At 36.3% G+C, this 14,388-nt stretch overlaps 1 protein-coding gene across 1 annotated transcript in view; it reads right to left on the minus strand.

The window, feature by feature from the left end:
• The window catches only part of kcp (kielin cysteine rich BMP regulator), a 103,370-nt gene that overhangs the window by 61,023 nt on the left and 27,959 nt on the right, over positions 1 to 14,388 (minus strand). Inside the window, exons 6-11 of the mRNA XM_088645479.1 lie at positions 8,566 to 8,642; positions 6,378 to 6,474; positions 4,216 to 4,298; positions 3,608 to 3,701; positions 1,566 to 1,645; positions 124 to 303 (exon numbers count right to left, since the gene is read on the minus strand). Of these exons, the coding sequence (XP_088501605.1) occupies positions 124 to 303; positions 1,566 to 1,645; positions 3,608 to 3,701; positions 4,216 to 4,298; positions 6,378 to 6,474; positions 8,566 to 8,642 (611 nt within the window). The remainder of the gene's footprint in view (positions 1 to 123; positions 304 to 1,565; positions 1,646 to 3,607; positions 3,702 to 4,215; positions 4,299 to 6,377; positions 6,475 to 8,565; positions 8,643 to 14,388) is intronic.

Below are 14,388 nucleotides of genomic sequence, written 5' to 3' on the forward strand. Positions count from 1 at the left end.
CCTTTTGTTTCTAATGATTTACATAAATGAATTAAACAATTTCTCAGAAAATATTCATACCTCTAAACTGAAAATGGGTAAATGCAGCTTTTGAAAAAATGGTGCTAAAGTAACTTAACGTACCCTGCAAACGCAGTGTTGGCATGCATCTCCATTGGGTGCAAATGACACACCATTGTGAATGACCTGTCCTTCGAAATCACATTTAGAACAATCTCTGCAGCAAAGGCCATAAGAAGGTTTAACCCCATGTGTACAGGACTGAGGACAATGCTGAGTATCAATGCAGGACAGTTCCCTGTTCTGGAAAAAAGTCAAATAGAACATTTGATAACATATAGAACAAACAGAAATTATGCATTCTCTTCTGTGTTGTTTACACATTGAAATGGCACACTGCTATTGTACTTTGAATGAACAAATACCAAATTTCAAATCTTGGTGTTTAAAATGCATCACGAAAAAAATGACCTACTGTACCTCCCAAAACACAAATACATAGAAAGTATTCATTCCATTTAGCTGCACTAAGAGAAAAGCTGCATTTTGTACAAATAGTTAATAGATACAATCTACTTAAATGTGTATTCAGCCATGTTTATGCAAGCAGTTTTTTCGAACATTCGCTTGATATTGACCTCAAACTCGTAAATACAGTAGGGTCTTAACATTCAAGACAATGTATTTTTATATGCCGCCTTTCACAACAAGGTTGCCCCAAGGTGCTTAAAATTCGCAAAACTTTGGTGCAGAGAACCTTTGCGAATATCCAAATTTGCATATAACCAAGTCAATCCTATACCATTGCATAAGGCACTACACTATATAGTATATTGTTAAAAAAACTTAAGCAACCATTCCACATCCTGTGAATGCCTGCACTCTCTTTCTGCCTTCCCAGCGATTTCCTTGCTCCATGTTAAGCATGCCCCACTTCAATGATAAGGGCAATAAAACTGTCAGTAAGTCACCTACAGCCTGTCATCCTCTACAGTGGCGATACAGAACTGGGAGCGTTCATTACAACACACTGAGCTGTGGATGCTGGGCGGTGGGTATATGGGAACACAGCCGAGAGAGGCTCACTCACTAGCTAGATTTATCTCACGATCCTAGTATGTTGGGCAGCTAATTTGAAAGTTGCTCATAACAACCTCCGGCTCAGTTTAATCCCGGACTGCTCTTCTTCCATCTGAAACCACGTCGGCCAAATTTGTGAATGTTAATTTCTCAGAAGTCAAGACCCTACTGTAAATCTATAGGCAATGACACAAAGAGCAGGAAATCTTTTTTTTTTCTTATGTAGCAGGAACCCTCCTTACATTAAGCATGCAAAGAAAGCACAATTTAAATCACTGCTAAGGGAATACAGTCCAGCTGCTCAGAAAACATCAATGGCCTGCAAAAACAAGAACAACAGTAATTGATGCTTAAACAAATTCTTGCTCTTGTATTATCATTAACATCTCTTAATAATCTTTTCAGTAAGAAAAAAATCTTCAGAAAGAAAAGGCACTTCAAACACACACAGAAAAAGTAAAGGTCTCACTGTCTTGAAAACCTACATTGCAGGTGCACTTTTGACAGCCATCAAGCGTGGTGAAAGACTGCTCATTGTTGTTTGGTCTCCCATCCAGATCACAAGCTGCAAAAAAAGGTTGTTTACAATAGTTCAAACTGGCCCCAGATTTTGTGAAGTTAGTTCAAAACTTTAAGCTTTGCATCTTAAAAGTCTTATCTTAGAATCATTCGGATCTTGTGAATACTGTATATACATATCCCAGTTATATGCTAATCAAAGTGTAAAACATGGCATGATTCCACGTAATCCAGTTCCAAAAACTCTGAATAAAAAAAAAATTGAAAGCACTTATCTCCGAATTTCTACAGCAGTTCCAGAGTGTCCTCCACGCACTGAGTAACACATTTTATGATAATATATTTATATGTGATAACATATTTTATGATAACTGCAAAAACTTTGAAATTATCTATGACCAAAAGGATCCAAACTTAGCATATCCTCCTTGGCATCCTTAACAGTGAGTGATTGTTTTATATACTGTATGATATATGTATACATGCCTAAGAAATTCCTCTCCATTCGCTGAGTGAATTCCTATGTCTATGATTCCTGGAAGGCAAGTCTTCCTTCATAACCATCCATGACAAATCAAGTGTCTTCACATTCAGATTGTAATGGTTTATGCTGCATTGTGATCCTTATGTTCTTCTCAAACTTATGGTTGTTTACTGTTTACTGGTGGCTGCATATTTTGAGCTGATGTTGACCAGAAATGTGAGGCTACAGTATGTCTTATGAGTCAATGTATTATTTCAGTGAGTAATTTGTCTTAATATTTAGATACCATTATTATTTTTTGTGCATACAAGAATTAATGATGCTCAGAAAACATAAGAAAAGTTATAAAGGACAGGAGGCCATTTAGCAATGAGTAGCTTATTGATCCAAGGATCTCCTTCCGACATTTTACAAAGGCGTCATGCTTGGGCTGGGACTGATGAGTGTCCTGTGGTTGCCAGGGGAAACCCAACATTCGCATGAAGACTCAATCATCAGCTGATTCAGCGCAAACTAGGTCATGACGCCGGTCAATCAGGCTGTCATTTTACCAATCAGGCAGCCAATCACATTCTCATTCTGTCTAACTAGCTGGCTTTATTAGGCTGTTTCGTTTTGCTGCTGCTAGTGCTCCATCATTGAGCTCCGTAGTGTTTGAATATTCTTATGCTTCGTCTTATTTTTTACAATTTACTATTAACAGATTCTCTCTGAGCACAGTCACAGCTTCCTCATTTTTTTGTCAGACCTCTCACCACCAGCTCTGGCAGTTTTTCATTTTTGCCCAGTGGCATTTTTTCAGCTTCCCACCCAGCTATCATTTTCCATCATGGAGCCTTCCCATTTTTTTCTCCCAAAGTATTTTTTCAGAGAAAAAATATATATGACAGGTGCAAATCCTACCACTGAACCACTAATGATGCAGTTGCTGGAGATATAAAACACCTGTGTGTAATGTCTTTAATTGTGGAGAAACAGAAGCATACCATCTTCCACTTACATGCATATCTTGACAAAATGAGACCTTGATCCAACAGTGTGGAAACAACAATGATTGAAGGTCTCATTACGCTCCAGCCCTCGTTTGCTAGAACAGCCATTAAGATATTCAAGACGTACTAGAAGGTAAATTCCTCCTGTTCTGCCATTAAGAACTTGGCTGCCAAATCCCTGTTTGATGAGTATAGAGGATGCAGGAATCCTAACAAGCCTTTACAGTAATTGGAGAGACCAGAACTAAAGGAGGTTTTCCGTAATTCATCCTGTTGATACTGACCCTACATTACTACATCACTATAAAATGTCAAGGCACAGTACTTACAGGAATACCAAACAGGTCTATTATGACCTATGGGATCTTTGTTAATATACTGTATATGATCACAAACTTAATCAAATTAAAACAAGAAGGTGCACAGTCTTTGACTTTAAACTGTAAACTTTTATGCTTAGCACTATGTAATTTTCAAATGCTTGTAAAAGCAATGTAACTTTACACATAACCGTGCAGTATTGTCTGTTTACCTGAGCAAGATGGACAGCACTGTCCAGGCCTCTGATAAGGATTTGGGCAGGATATGGGCTGACACTGAACCGGGGAACATTTCACCAGGCTATTCTGAAACAGCAAAGGGAAAGTATCTGTAACATATAGTAGGAAGCAATTCTACAGTTCTCTTCCTTTCTTTAAATTCCTATATGACTGATGTTGATTAAATCAACTTTGCGAAAGATCCAACGGGGCTGTAATTTTGCTGGAGATTTCTGACATAAATGTCTTTAGCTGTTACACAAATTCAAAGCTTTTATGGTCCATTTTCAAAATAGTTTTTTCTTAGCTTCCTGTAATCTAGGATACATCTTTAGTAGATGCAAGCAAAAAATAGTAATTAAACAAGTATTGTGAAGCTGGAATTATCATTGAGATTATAAATATTTTTTTATCGATAGATTAGTAAAGAGGAAACAAGGTCAAAATACAAAAATAGTACAAATAGTACAAATAAGTTTTGTACTGTATTATAAAAAGGGTTACCACAATGAAAATATACTCCTGTGCAATATAATTCTTGAAATCCTAGAAAATTCAGCAAATCTGAGTCATTTGACAAATTGAAATGCAACTGACTTACGATACATGAGCAGTTCATACAGGGGTTTGTTCTTGATATAAACACATCTCCATTTTCATACACTTCTTCTTCATAGTTGCAGCCTTGAAAAGCAAAAGATCGCTTCATGTATTATTCATAATGATTATTATTATTAACTGAATTTAAAGGGACACTAAAACATTCCCTTTTGACAGTTTTTGGCATTTGAAAGTGTTATGTAAATACATGTTTATATAATAAATAAAATAAGATTTTCGCTTCAACAAAAACATGATTTTAATCCTCCTATTTATGGGGCTACATTATAGACAGTAATCAGATATGGAAATACCGGTGCTTGCCATTTCTTTGTCAACTCACTAATTCAAAAGCTTTTCTTTAACAAAGCTATCACAATTAAATGGCAAATGCATTCAGCACATTTTATGATTAAAAAAAACTTTGCATCGCCTGGATACACCAGCTATTCTTTTTCACTATGTATTATGACATTGCTTAATGAAATGAAAGCAGTTCTTAACTGGTCTTGTTGATCTATGTGTGTCTAAACTGTGTCTAAACTAGGTTCCATCTGAAAAATATCATAATGCAGACAGCACTGAGTATGTTTAGGATCACATAAAATTCAAGGCTCTTGTTCTGAAATCTTGGCTGTACTTTACTAAAAACACAGCAGAAAGATTAATCTCCCACAGTTGGGCCATACAAGCAAGCCAGCTTGGCTTTAGATATCGAGGTAGTATAGTGCTGTCAGATTTATACTATCACTTTCGTTGCCCCATGCATATACCAAGATTAAAAATATTAAGCAATAATAGCATGCTAAAATAACTAAAGTATTAGAAATCTTTCAGAAATGCATCATTCTTATTCTCCTTTAATTAATTGAATTTGCTGGTGTTATTATCCAAAGCATTTTTACCCATTTACACAACAGGGAACTTTATTAAAGGAATCTATATGAAGCACCTGGATTTGGGGTACAACAGTAGGATTTGACCCCACAACTTTCCATTTATGAGTCAAGTGTTCCTATTTTCTTAGCACAGTATTTCATCAGTGATACAGTACGTGAAAAAAATGTCATTCTATTTTTGTAACTTTATTTCACAATAAATTGTATTCTATAACACAAGAGAACTGTTCTATTTCTACTAATTTATAATCAAACATATTGAGTATTCTGAAATGGATACCAAGCATAGGTATTGTAGACCACTTATGTTTATGAATGTGTAATCTGTTGCACATTAGGTCTCGTACAGTATACACAACTTGCAGTGTTATTGTTAAGCCAGTGAGAGAGAACTTAAAAATGAAAGCGACTTTAGTACTAAATGGTGAGTTTTCTGGAACACAATACTTTTGAATACATACAGTTAAGTAGGTGCACAATGTACTAATCTCCCTAGCTACACAAAACTGTTGCTAAATACCAAAAAAAAGAACTGACAAGACTGATTTTGTAGAAGACTACGTTAAAAGCAAGGAGGGATGAGCCAGCTTTTTGCAGTGTTTCGTTTTTTTACAGGTATCCTGAATTGTTAATGCACAATCCAAACCATTCTTGCCATTTAAATCTGTGCTACATGATTCACCTCAGCACAGTTTGAGCCTTGGTCTTATCACAAGCTATCTGAGACCTGGATCCCTCAAGTGCCGGTGTACAATTCGTGCTCCCAAGAGTATGGTAGGATTAATTGGCAGGGCTCCTTCAGATCTCACAGCAACCCTGTGATCCTAAGGCTTAAAGATGTTTGCTGGCCTGCAGTGATGTACAATACATGAGGGACAAGATTCATCTCCATTTGGCATTGAACCTCCAGCAGGGGGCTGTGGTGCCTGTGATGTGTTAAAAGATGACTGGCTTGAAGGGGGCAGGTCAGGGGATTCAGTCTACACTTATTCTGCACTGTGGGAGGTTGTAGGGCTCTAAAGCAGTGAGCCAAAACATGAAAAACACACAGCTGGCCAGTTTAAAATGGCTGGGTACATACAGTACTGTAACAAAACATACCTCACGATTCTCTCCTTCAATGCTGAAAAAATTGCAGCAAAGCTTTAAAAATGCATCTAATGCATACTAAAAAAAATAAATAACAGAAAAAGTAAGACCATACATATGTATTGTTTTCAGTTAAACACTATGAGAATGGTACAGCGTAATAAAAAGCATTCACCTGGACGGCAGACAGGACAACACTCCCCGGGAGGGACATACTTGTTCAGACAGGAGAGGGAAGGACATCTGAGCTCTTGGCACTGAACATTCCCATTCTAAAAAAAAAAAAAGCACATAACCTCTCACAAAAAAAAATATCATACAGAATTCTCCTGTTTGTAAAGACGACAGCTGAATTCGCGTTGCTTTTTATTCCAAGATGATAAAGTGATGCCTCCAGAATCATCCTCTCACTAAGATAAGATCACTTTATTAGCCATATACAATTTCTTGCATTAGGAATTTGATTTTTCTTAGGGGTCAGAGCACAGGGTCAGCCATTTATATGGCGCCCCTGGAGCAGCTGGGGTTAAGGGCCCAATGGAGTAGGATTCCTCTGCCGGCTGCAGGATTTGAACCGGCAACCTTCCAGCCACAGCCACTGCTCCACCCCTATAATAGACACACCATGCTGTTGCCAACGAAATCCATTATGGTGAAGATTAAAACTAAGTGAGGAAGCAACTCAACCACTGCGGTGAACCTTAATGTCTGTACAAACCTCAGTCAGATTAAGAATGAAAAGTAAGTAAAATGCATTCGAACGTTTTCTTTTTATTGCCTACGTTACTTTAACAGGATGTCCTGTTTATGGAAAACCTGACAATCAAGCAAAATGAATAAGCTTGTGAACTGAGTAGGTAAAATTCATGTATTTACTAACGGTGGAAGATAACCTAATCTAGAAAAACTTTTTAAAAATAAAACAGACTAGAAAGCTGCTTAAAATTCTACTTAATCAAATAAATCAAAATCTAGTAATAATGTTTTTATTGCAACAGAATAATCCTGGAAGAGTCAATATACAGTAGTTATCATGTGTTGTAAAACAACAAGAGAGAGATAACACATAATAGATGTTCTTGCTCACGGAATACATAGCTATAATATATAATATAATATATTAGGATCCATCCATTGTACACAATAGTTCCTATACAATACCACTGCTATCTGTTGCTCCTAGATGGTATTTTATGAAAAATTATTCAGAGCTTGATGTACCAAAAGATTTTTTAAAACCTCCTCAAGCAAAACATCAATCTTTTTTCCAACTTCTGTTAGTTTCACTACTACAACATCAGGTTCCCATTAAATTCACCTGCTGGCAATAAACTCTCTCTGTAGAGAGGTGATATCAGTAGGACTGCTGCTCAAAGCATAACGTTTTATAGCAAAAGTTGTTTTTAAATAAAATGGAAGATCATGACAATTAGTCAAAAAAAGTCACATTTTGCTCATCTTATTTTATGTTTTTGTTACTTCTCACTGTCCTCAAAGGAAAAAAAATGACAATGAGAAATTATAAACAGACACGCAATTTCAGCAGGCCTTTATACTATACTTGTACAATACACTGAAATGAGCTCAGACTATAAGGGAAGATGGCTGCTAAGCTAAATTAAGTTCTTGTACGAGTGTAAACTCCATCCATTTTCTAACCACTACCTCCAACCCTTGGGTCACAGGGGAGTCTAAGCCTATCCCCTGCAAGGCAAGGCGGGGCAAACCCATTGCAGGGCAGACACACAGAGACACATTCACGCCAGGGCCAATTTTACCAGAAGCCAATTAACCTAGACCAGAGCACCCAGAGGAGAACTTATAAACTCCATGCAGATAGCAACTTGGGAATTGAACACAGGGCCCGGCCTTGTGAGGCAGCAATTGTTACCACTGCACCACCATGCCACAGTGTTTTTTTTAAACAGATAAAAGTTAGAATCTTTTAATAATAATAATAATAATGTTTCTTTATTAGCCCTATACAATTTCTTGCATTATGAATTAATCTTTTCGCATACCCCAGCTTTTCTCCATGGAGACACAGACAGGGAGAGAAGCTGGGGGTCAGAGCGCAGGGTTGACCATTGTATGGCACCCCTGGAGCAGCTGGGGTTAAGGGGCCCAACGGAGTAGGATTCCTCTGCCGGCCGCAGGATTTGAACCGGCAACCTTCCAGTCACAGGCGCAGATCCTGAGCCACAGAGCCACCGCTCCGCCCCCTATTCAAGGATATACCTGTAAGGGGGAATGATCCAAAGTTATCTGACTTCATTCAATGCTAATGTGCTTGAATGCAGTATTTCAGAAGGTCTTGACTAGACTCTCCTTGACTGTGAAGAAAGGAATAGCACAGTACTTACCACACACACACAGGTTGTACATTGATCAGGACTGAAGGGCTCGCCATTGTTGAGCTTCTTACCATCATAGCTGCAGCCTTTAAACAATACAATCAGAAACACAAGAAAGCAAAAGCATTAGAAACGATATCAGCGTTAATTGTTCATAGTTTAATGTACATTTTGATTAACTACAGTATTTTCCTTTTGCTCTTTAACATGCAGAAAACATTCTTCACAAAATGTTTACACTAGAACCACTGTATTAGCTTTTTATAGTTGAAAAGAAAAACGTTTCAGATGACTAAGTTACTAATAATAATTTAAAAATATATTGTAAACATAAGAATTACTATATATTATGCACAGTTTTTCCATTTTCATTTTATTGTTCAACAGATATGTTTCTGAAAAGTATAACGAGGTGTAAATTTAAAAAAAGTGATCTTCTAATTTCACAAATCATGAAATATCAAAGCACAACTCTTTTGTATAAAAATGTCACAAAGCACTGCACTGAGCATTACCCTATTTGACAAAAATAATGGAATTCCATGAGGATCACATTTATTCACACCTGCTATACATTATTGTTATAAAAATCTGCATTTTGTTCTTTGGAAGTGCAGTAGAAAGCTCTATAAACAGGCCTGTAAAGCTTACCCATTTCCCTTAGTTATAAGAGCAGGAAACACTTACAGTAAGGTCAAAGAGTTCTCTGACGACTGCAAGCAAATGGTCACTGACCTCCAGGAGGATGGCTATAAAATAATCCACTAAACACTGAGCGTACCACTTTCCTCTGTATTATTAAGAAATGTACAGCTACTGGTACAGTGGCAACCTAGCCAGGAAAAGGACACAAGTGTATTGTGCCACCACAGACTGTAACACAAGTGGTTTGGGTGGCATAAAACCAAAGGCAACAAGCTGGTGATTTTCAATACAAACTCTTCCATCTCCAGAATGCAAAATGTAGAACACTACCATCCAGCGTTGCCTGCATGAATGTGATACTAAAATTGGGTTAGGCCCATGGCCAGGTTGCAAGCATCTGAGGATGAACCACAAAAAGAGGCAGTTGGAATTTGTACATCTGAATGACAACTGGAACCACGTCTTATAGTTGGATGAAAGGAAAAATTGAGCTTTTTGAACATGCTAATTATGTTAACTTTGGCAGGATCACTGTAAAATATGGCAGAGTTTTATTTTTTGGGGGGTTGTTTTGCATCAACAGGTCCTAGGGCCCTTGTAAAGACAGGCGGAATCATGAACTCTTACACATATTGTACCAGGACAATCTGGCCAAAACCTGGTTTCTTCTGCCAAGAAGCGCAAGCTTTGCTGAAAATAGACATTCCAAGGTGACAATGATCCAAAACATACATCCAAATCAGCACAAAAATGATTAAATGCACTGATAATGGCTAGCCTTCTCAGTCTCTAGAGCATAGTTTGTCCAAACAAGAACTTAAACCAAAGGGGTTTGACAGGGGTGTTACAACGTCACGTCACAGTATAGGATACATCTTGTTTGTGTAATCCCTGACAGAGAAGGACTAAGAAAATATTGACAACAGGGTTATGAATAAATGAGACCACTGTGTTTTCTGCACTTAAATTATGACCGATATAACTTTGCTCTGTGTATTGCTATTAAAATAAAAATAATACAGTTTTAGATTTATTTAACCAAGACACATATTCTTTTTGATAAATCTTCCAGTTTTATGATATTTGTCTTCTTATTCCACAAGGGATATAAAAAAATATGGAGGACACTGTACAGTAGATGCTGCATGAGCATATTATTCATATCAAATGAATACTGAAACTGAAGTACAAGAAGAAATAAAATGAACAAAAAATGCCCCTGTTTAGAACAATCATTCACAAAAAAGTTTCTGTTTTTTTCTTTACTATTTTATATGTTTTTCTGTGCTGTCTGTAATTGTGTTACAGTGTTTTGAAACTTAAAGAATAAAAATGTTAGATTTAGAATTATAAATCTCCAAAAGAAACTTGTCTCAATTCAATTCACTATGCCATGTTAGAAAGACCCCCACTAGTCAATCGCTACCTTATCATTGTGGAAGTTCCCTGTTTGCTTTTTTAAAATATTTGTGACCTCCATATCTCTTATTATTGTGTAGAACAATGGCAAAACGTTTCAACTATTTCTTTTCATTATTTTATAAGCTTTTTTGCATGTAATAAATTTATAGTACATCACTTGATATATCTAAATGCTGCATATACAGTTCAATTATCATTGAGATATTTATCAGAAACAAACCAAGAAAAGCTGTCTCTTGATAGAACACAGTTGTTATTTCAAAGGACCATATCCTCCTTGGAATACTCTTGACCTTATAATATAATCCACATGGGAAACACGATCTGATTCCACAGCAGTAATATTCAGGGTAGAGCTCACATTAGTATCTGTACTTTTCAGTCAATGAAGATCAGCAGTGCTCTGCATGGTGCAAGACAGACTATCCTTCTTTGTCTCTCTAGCAAACTTTAGTTTTTATCAATCATTTTTAAAATCCTTTTAAGTTCTGTGTTAAATACAGAACATACAATAAATAAGAAAAACTGTTCTTATAGAAGTTACCATCAGTGAAGAATCTATGCAGTATGTTCAGATATGAGTATTTCTCTCAATTTCTTGTTAATTTCTATAATAAAGCATTAAATGAAAAAACATTAATGTCTCAAACATTTGTAAAACCTTTACTTATTCCTGATTACTTCAATAGTGCGCTTATGTTTAGTTGTCCAATAAAGCATAACACAGGTTTAAACAAACACTTTTGGACAGATTTGAGAAGATTTTTTTCTTATTTCATTACATTATATATAGTGCAGCTAACTTATTGTCGGCCACTGTAACATAGCCAAAAGACTGCCTTAATGGTGAAATTGAAACATTGAAAAGGTGAAGTGACATCACTTTCAGGCGATTTACCAGCACTAGAAAATTAAACTCTTCTTTCAACTCAATTGAACTGTTTAACAAAAAACAGGATTAATAGTGCTCTACTTATCCACACTCATATTTCACTCCACCTCTCTAAAAGCAGGCAGCTCCTAATCAGTTTCACATGAGAAGTGTCTTACAAACCATATGAATCCAATTTTGCAGCTTTTCTTTAAAAAGCTGGGATTCAGGTCGAACCATAAAAATGTAAAATTAAGAAAATGATTTTAAAAAATACAGAAATAATCTTTTGTAAACCCATTACCTGGTTTAGTGTTTGGTTGCAATGAATATAAATGACTCATATTTTTAAATGTCCACAAAGGAAGATCCCAACCATCTCTGGGCTTCTCAGTTTATACTTCCTGTACCATTCCTGAAGATGAAGATTCCTGAATCACTGATTTTGTAGGAATCCTCATTAAATATCTGATACATACTGTATCTGCATGATACAGATAATAGTAGAATATATCTGTCAAGTTATTTCAAAATCTAAAGTACAAAGAAAACAAAATCCTTACATAATTACAGAATTAAAAAAGGTATATGAAAAAGGCGATGTACTGTAAGTTTAAAAGCTTAGGAAAATATAGACATTACCTTTAAGAAAGTTTGAAAGCGTAGAATTGTATATTCACACTATATAATACTATTTTCACTAACCTTTCAGCATTTACCATACCTACTATACAACACTTAGTTTGCTTTACTGTAGCACCCTACTGTTTGTAATATACTGTACATTTGTCAGCAGTTAGTGACTCTTTCCAGGTGACAGTTGTAGGAATTTGTAGCCTTAACGTGAAATACAAGCAGAAAGCAAAACTTCACTCTGAACAGGACACTAGTCCACCGCAAAACACACACCACACACAAGTACACAAAGACAATTTGGAGATATCAAATGAACCAGCTAGCATTTGAGTGGAAATATTTTTTCCCTGTTTGGGTTGCATGGAATTATTTTTTAACTTTCCAAAGAAAAATTCTGAAGCATTTTATCAGTTCTCTCAGATTGTACTTTTTAGATTATCTTTTTATTTTTAAACTAACCAGTGGTCAAAACACATCTAAAAGTAAACTCTGAATAGATGAAGCCGAACAATCGCTGAATTGGCTCCAGTGAGTTTTACTGGGCCTGAGGGGCTGGATGTATATTTCACCTTGACATCAGGGAAAACATCTGGCTCCATATCCCACAATCTTCTGCCAATAACAATATGAGCACATGTGTTTCATTTGTAAGTTTATGAATGGCAGCACGTTATAATACTATATATAGATTTATAAATGGTACTTCAGTAAAAATCCACACTTCCCGTTTAGATAACAACTATTAACACAAGAGTTTATATGGTGTGAATGGAAACAGGTACACTTATCTACTGTCCCACCATCACAAAAACAATCTGGTTTTGTAGTAAATTGTTTTAAATTGGAAAAAAAAAACTCACAAACATCTTCAGTACACTTAATTAATTTAATGAATGAACATTTGAATCCTGTATGTAAGAATTTTTGTTTCATATTTAAACTTCCCAAAGTTCACAGTAAAGGTCAAAACATAACTAGTGTACTGTATGTATAGTACAATAACCTTCAGGACTGAAGCTGCTCCATAGCAACACAATACAAACCAGGCTAGACATGAGAAATGAACAAAAGACATGCTTTCTAGCCTTCTAGACAGACAATAATTTGTTATTGCTTTGTTCATGGCAGTATTTATTCAAAGCTTTATAATCTGTATGTAAGGAATACTAACCCTACAGTTCACTAACTGTTTGATGTGAAACATCCTTGGACTGGCCAATCTAATTCAAAGTTGTAAACAAAATTAGATGCAGTTCTTTCAGATATACAATGCATTCGAAATCAATGGGGTTTTGCCCACATTTAAGTCTAAAATATGAGTAACTTAATTTTAAAACAATAGTTATTTTATCACAAAATGCCTTCAGTTGTGGTCTGATGCATTCTTTATGGAAGACAGCCAATGTACATTTCTGTTGTAGTTGTGAAATTGCATTTTTGCATAAGTGCATAAGTGTTCATTTTTCTCTGGCATAGGCTCCCTCAGTTCACCTACTTGGTTTTATTAAATTGTGTCCTTTTACCAGGGTAGACCACTGTAAACATTGAATACACTCAGACATATCCTTCTCCAGAGCAGACATACCGTATAGTATATACTGTAGCCAAAGGCAGGGATGTCCAATTCCTGGTCCTGAAAGGCTGGTGTAAGCTACCAGTTTTTATTCTAGCTCAATTTTTAATAGCTGACCTAGAATAAAAACTAGCAGCTACACCAGCCTGGTTTTAGGTGCTCTTGCTTTAAAAAAAAAACCTGCAGACACACTGGCAGGTCAGAGAAACACAGCCTGTGCCCTTTGTAACACAAATCAGCAGGAATTTAGGAAAGATGTGTGGGTCCAGGGTAGATGTACAGCCTAAGCCTTTAATAACAAGACACACCAAGCCTTTCCTTTATCAACATTTGCTGCTCATCAGTAAATTGAAAACATGTAGTAATTTTGACATTTTACTGCACTTAGATAATGCAACTTAAAAGAGGCAGCACAGCATAGTGGGCAGCCCTTTTGACTCATAACCATCTGTCCCCGCTGACACTGCTGTTGTACCCTTGAGTGAGGTGCTTTACCCCAGTTGCTCCAAGGTACCCAACTGTATAAATGGGGACCGGTTTTGCTGCAGGAGTATTTCCTGAAACATTAAAGTGGGAATCTCAGGTGTTCTCCAGTCCACTTAAAGGAAACCAGGATGAGCTCTGGCCCGATATGGTTCTGGTATGGTTCTTCACATTTACACAATGACTGTATCATTAATTTACT

The sequence above is a fragment of the Lepisosteus platostomus genome, chromosome 9 (assembly GCF_059453375.1).
Source record: "Lepisosteus platostomus isolate fLepPlt1 chromosome 9, fLepPlt1.hap1, whole genome shotgun sequence".
NCBI classification, from domain to species: Eukaryota; Metazoa; Chordata; class Actinopteri; order Semionotiformes; family Lepisosteidae; genus Lepisosteus; species Lepisosteus platostomus.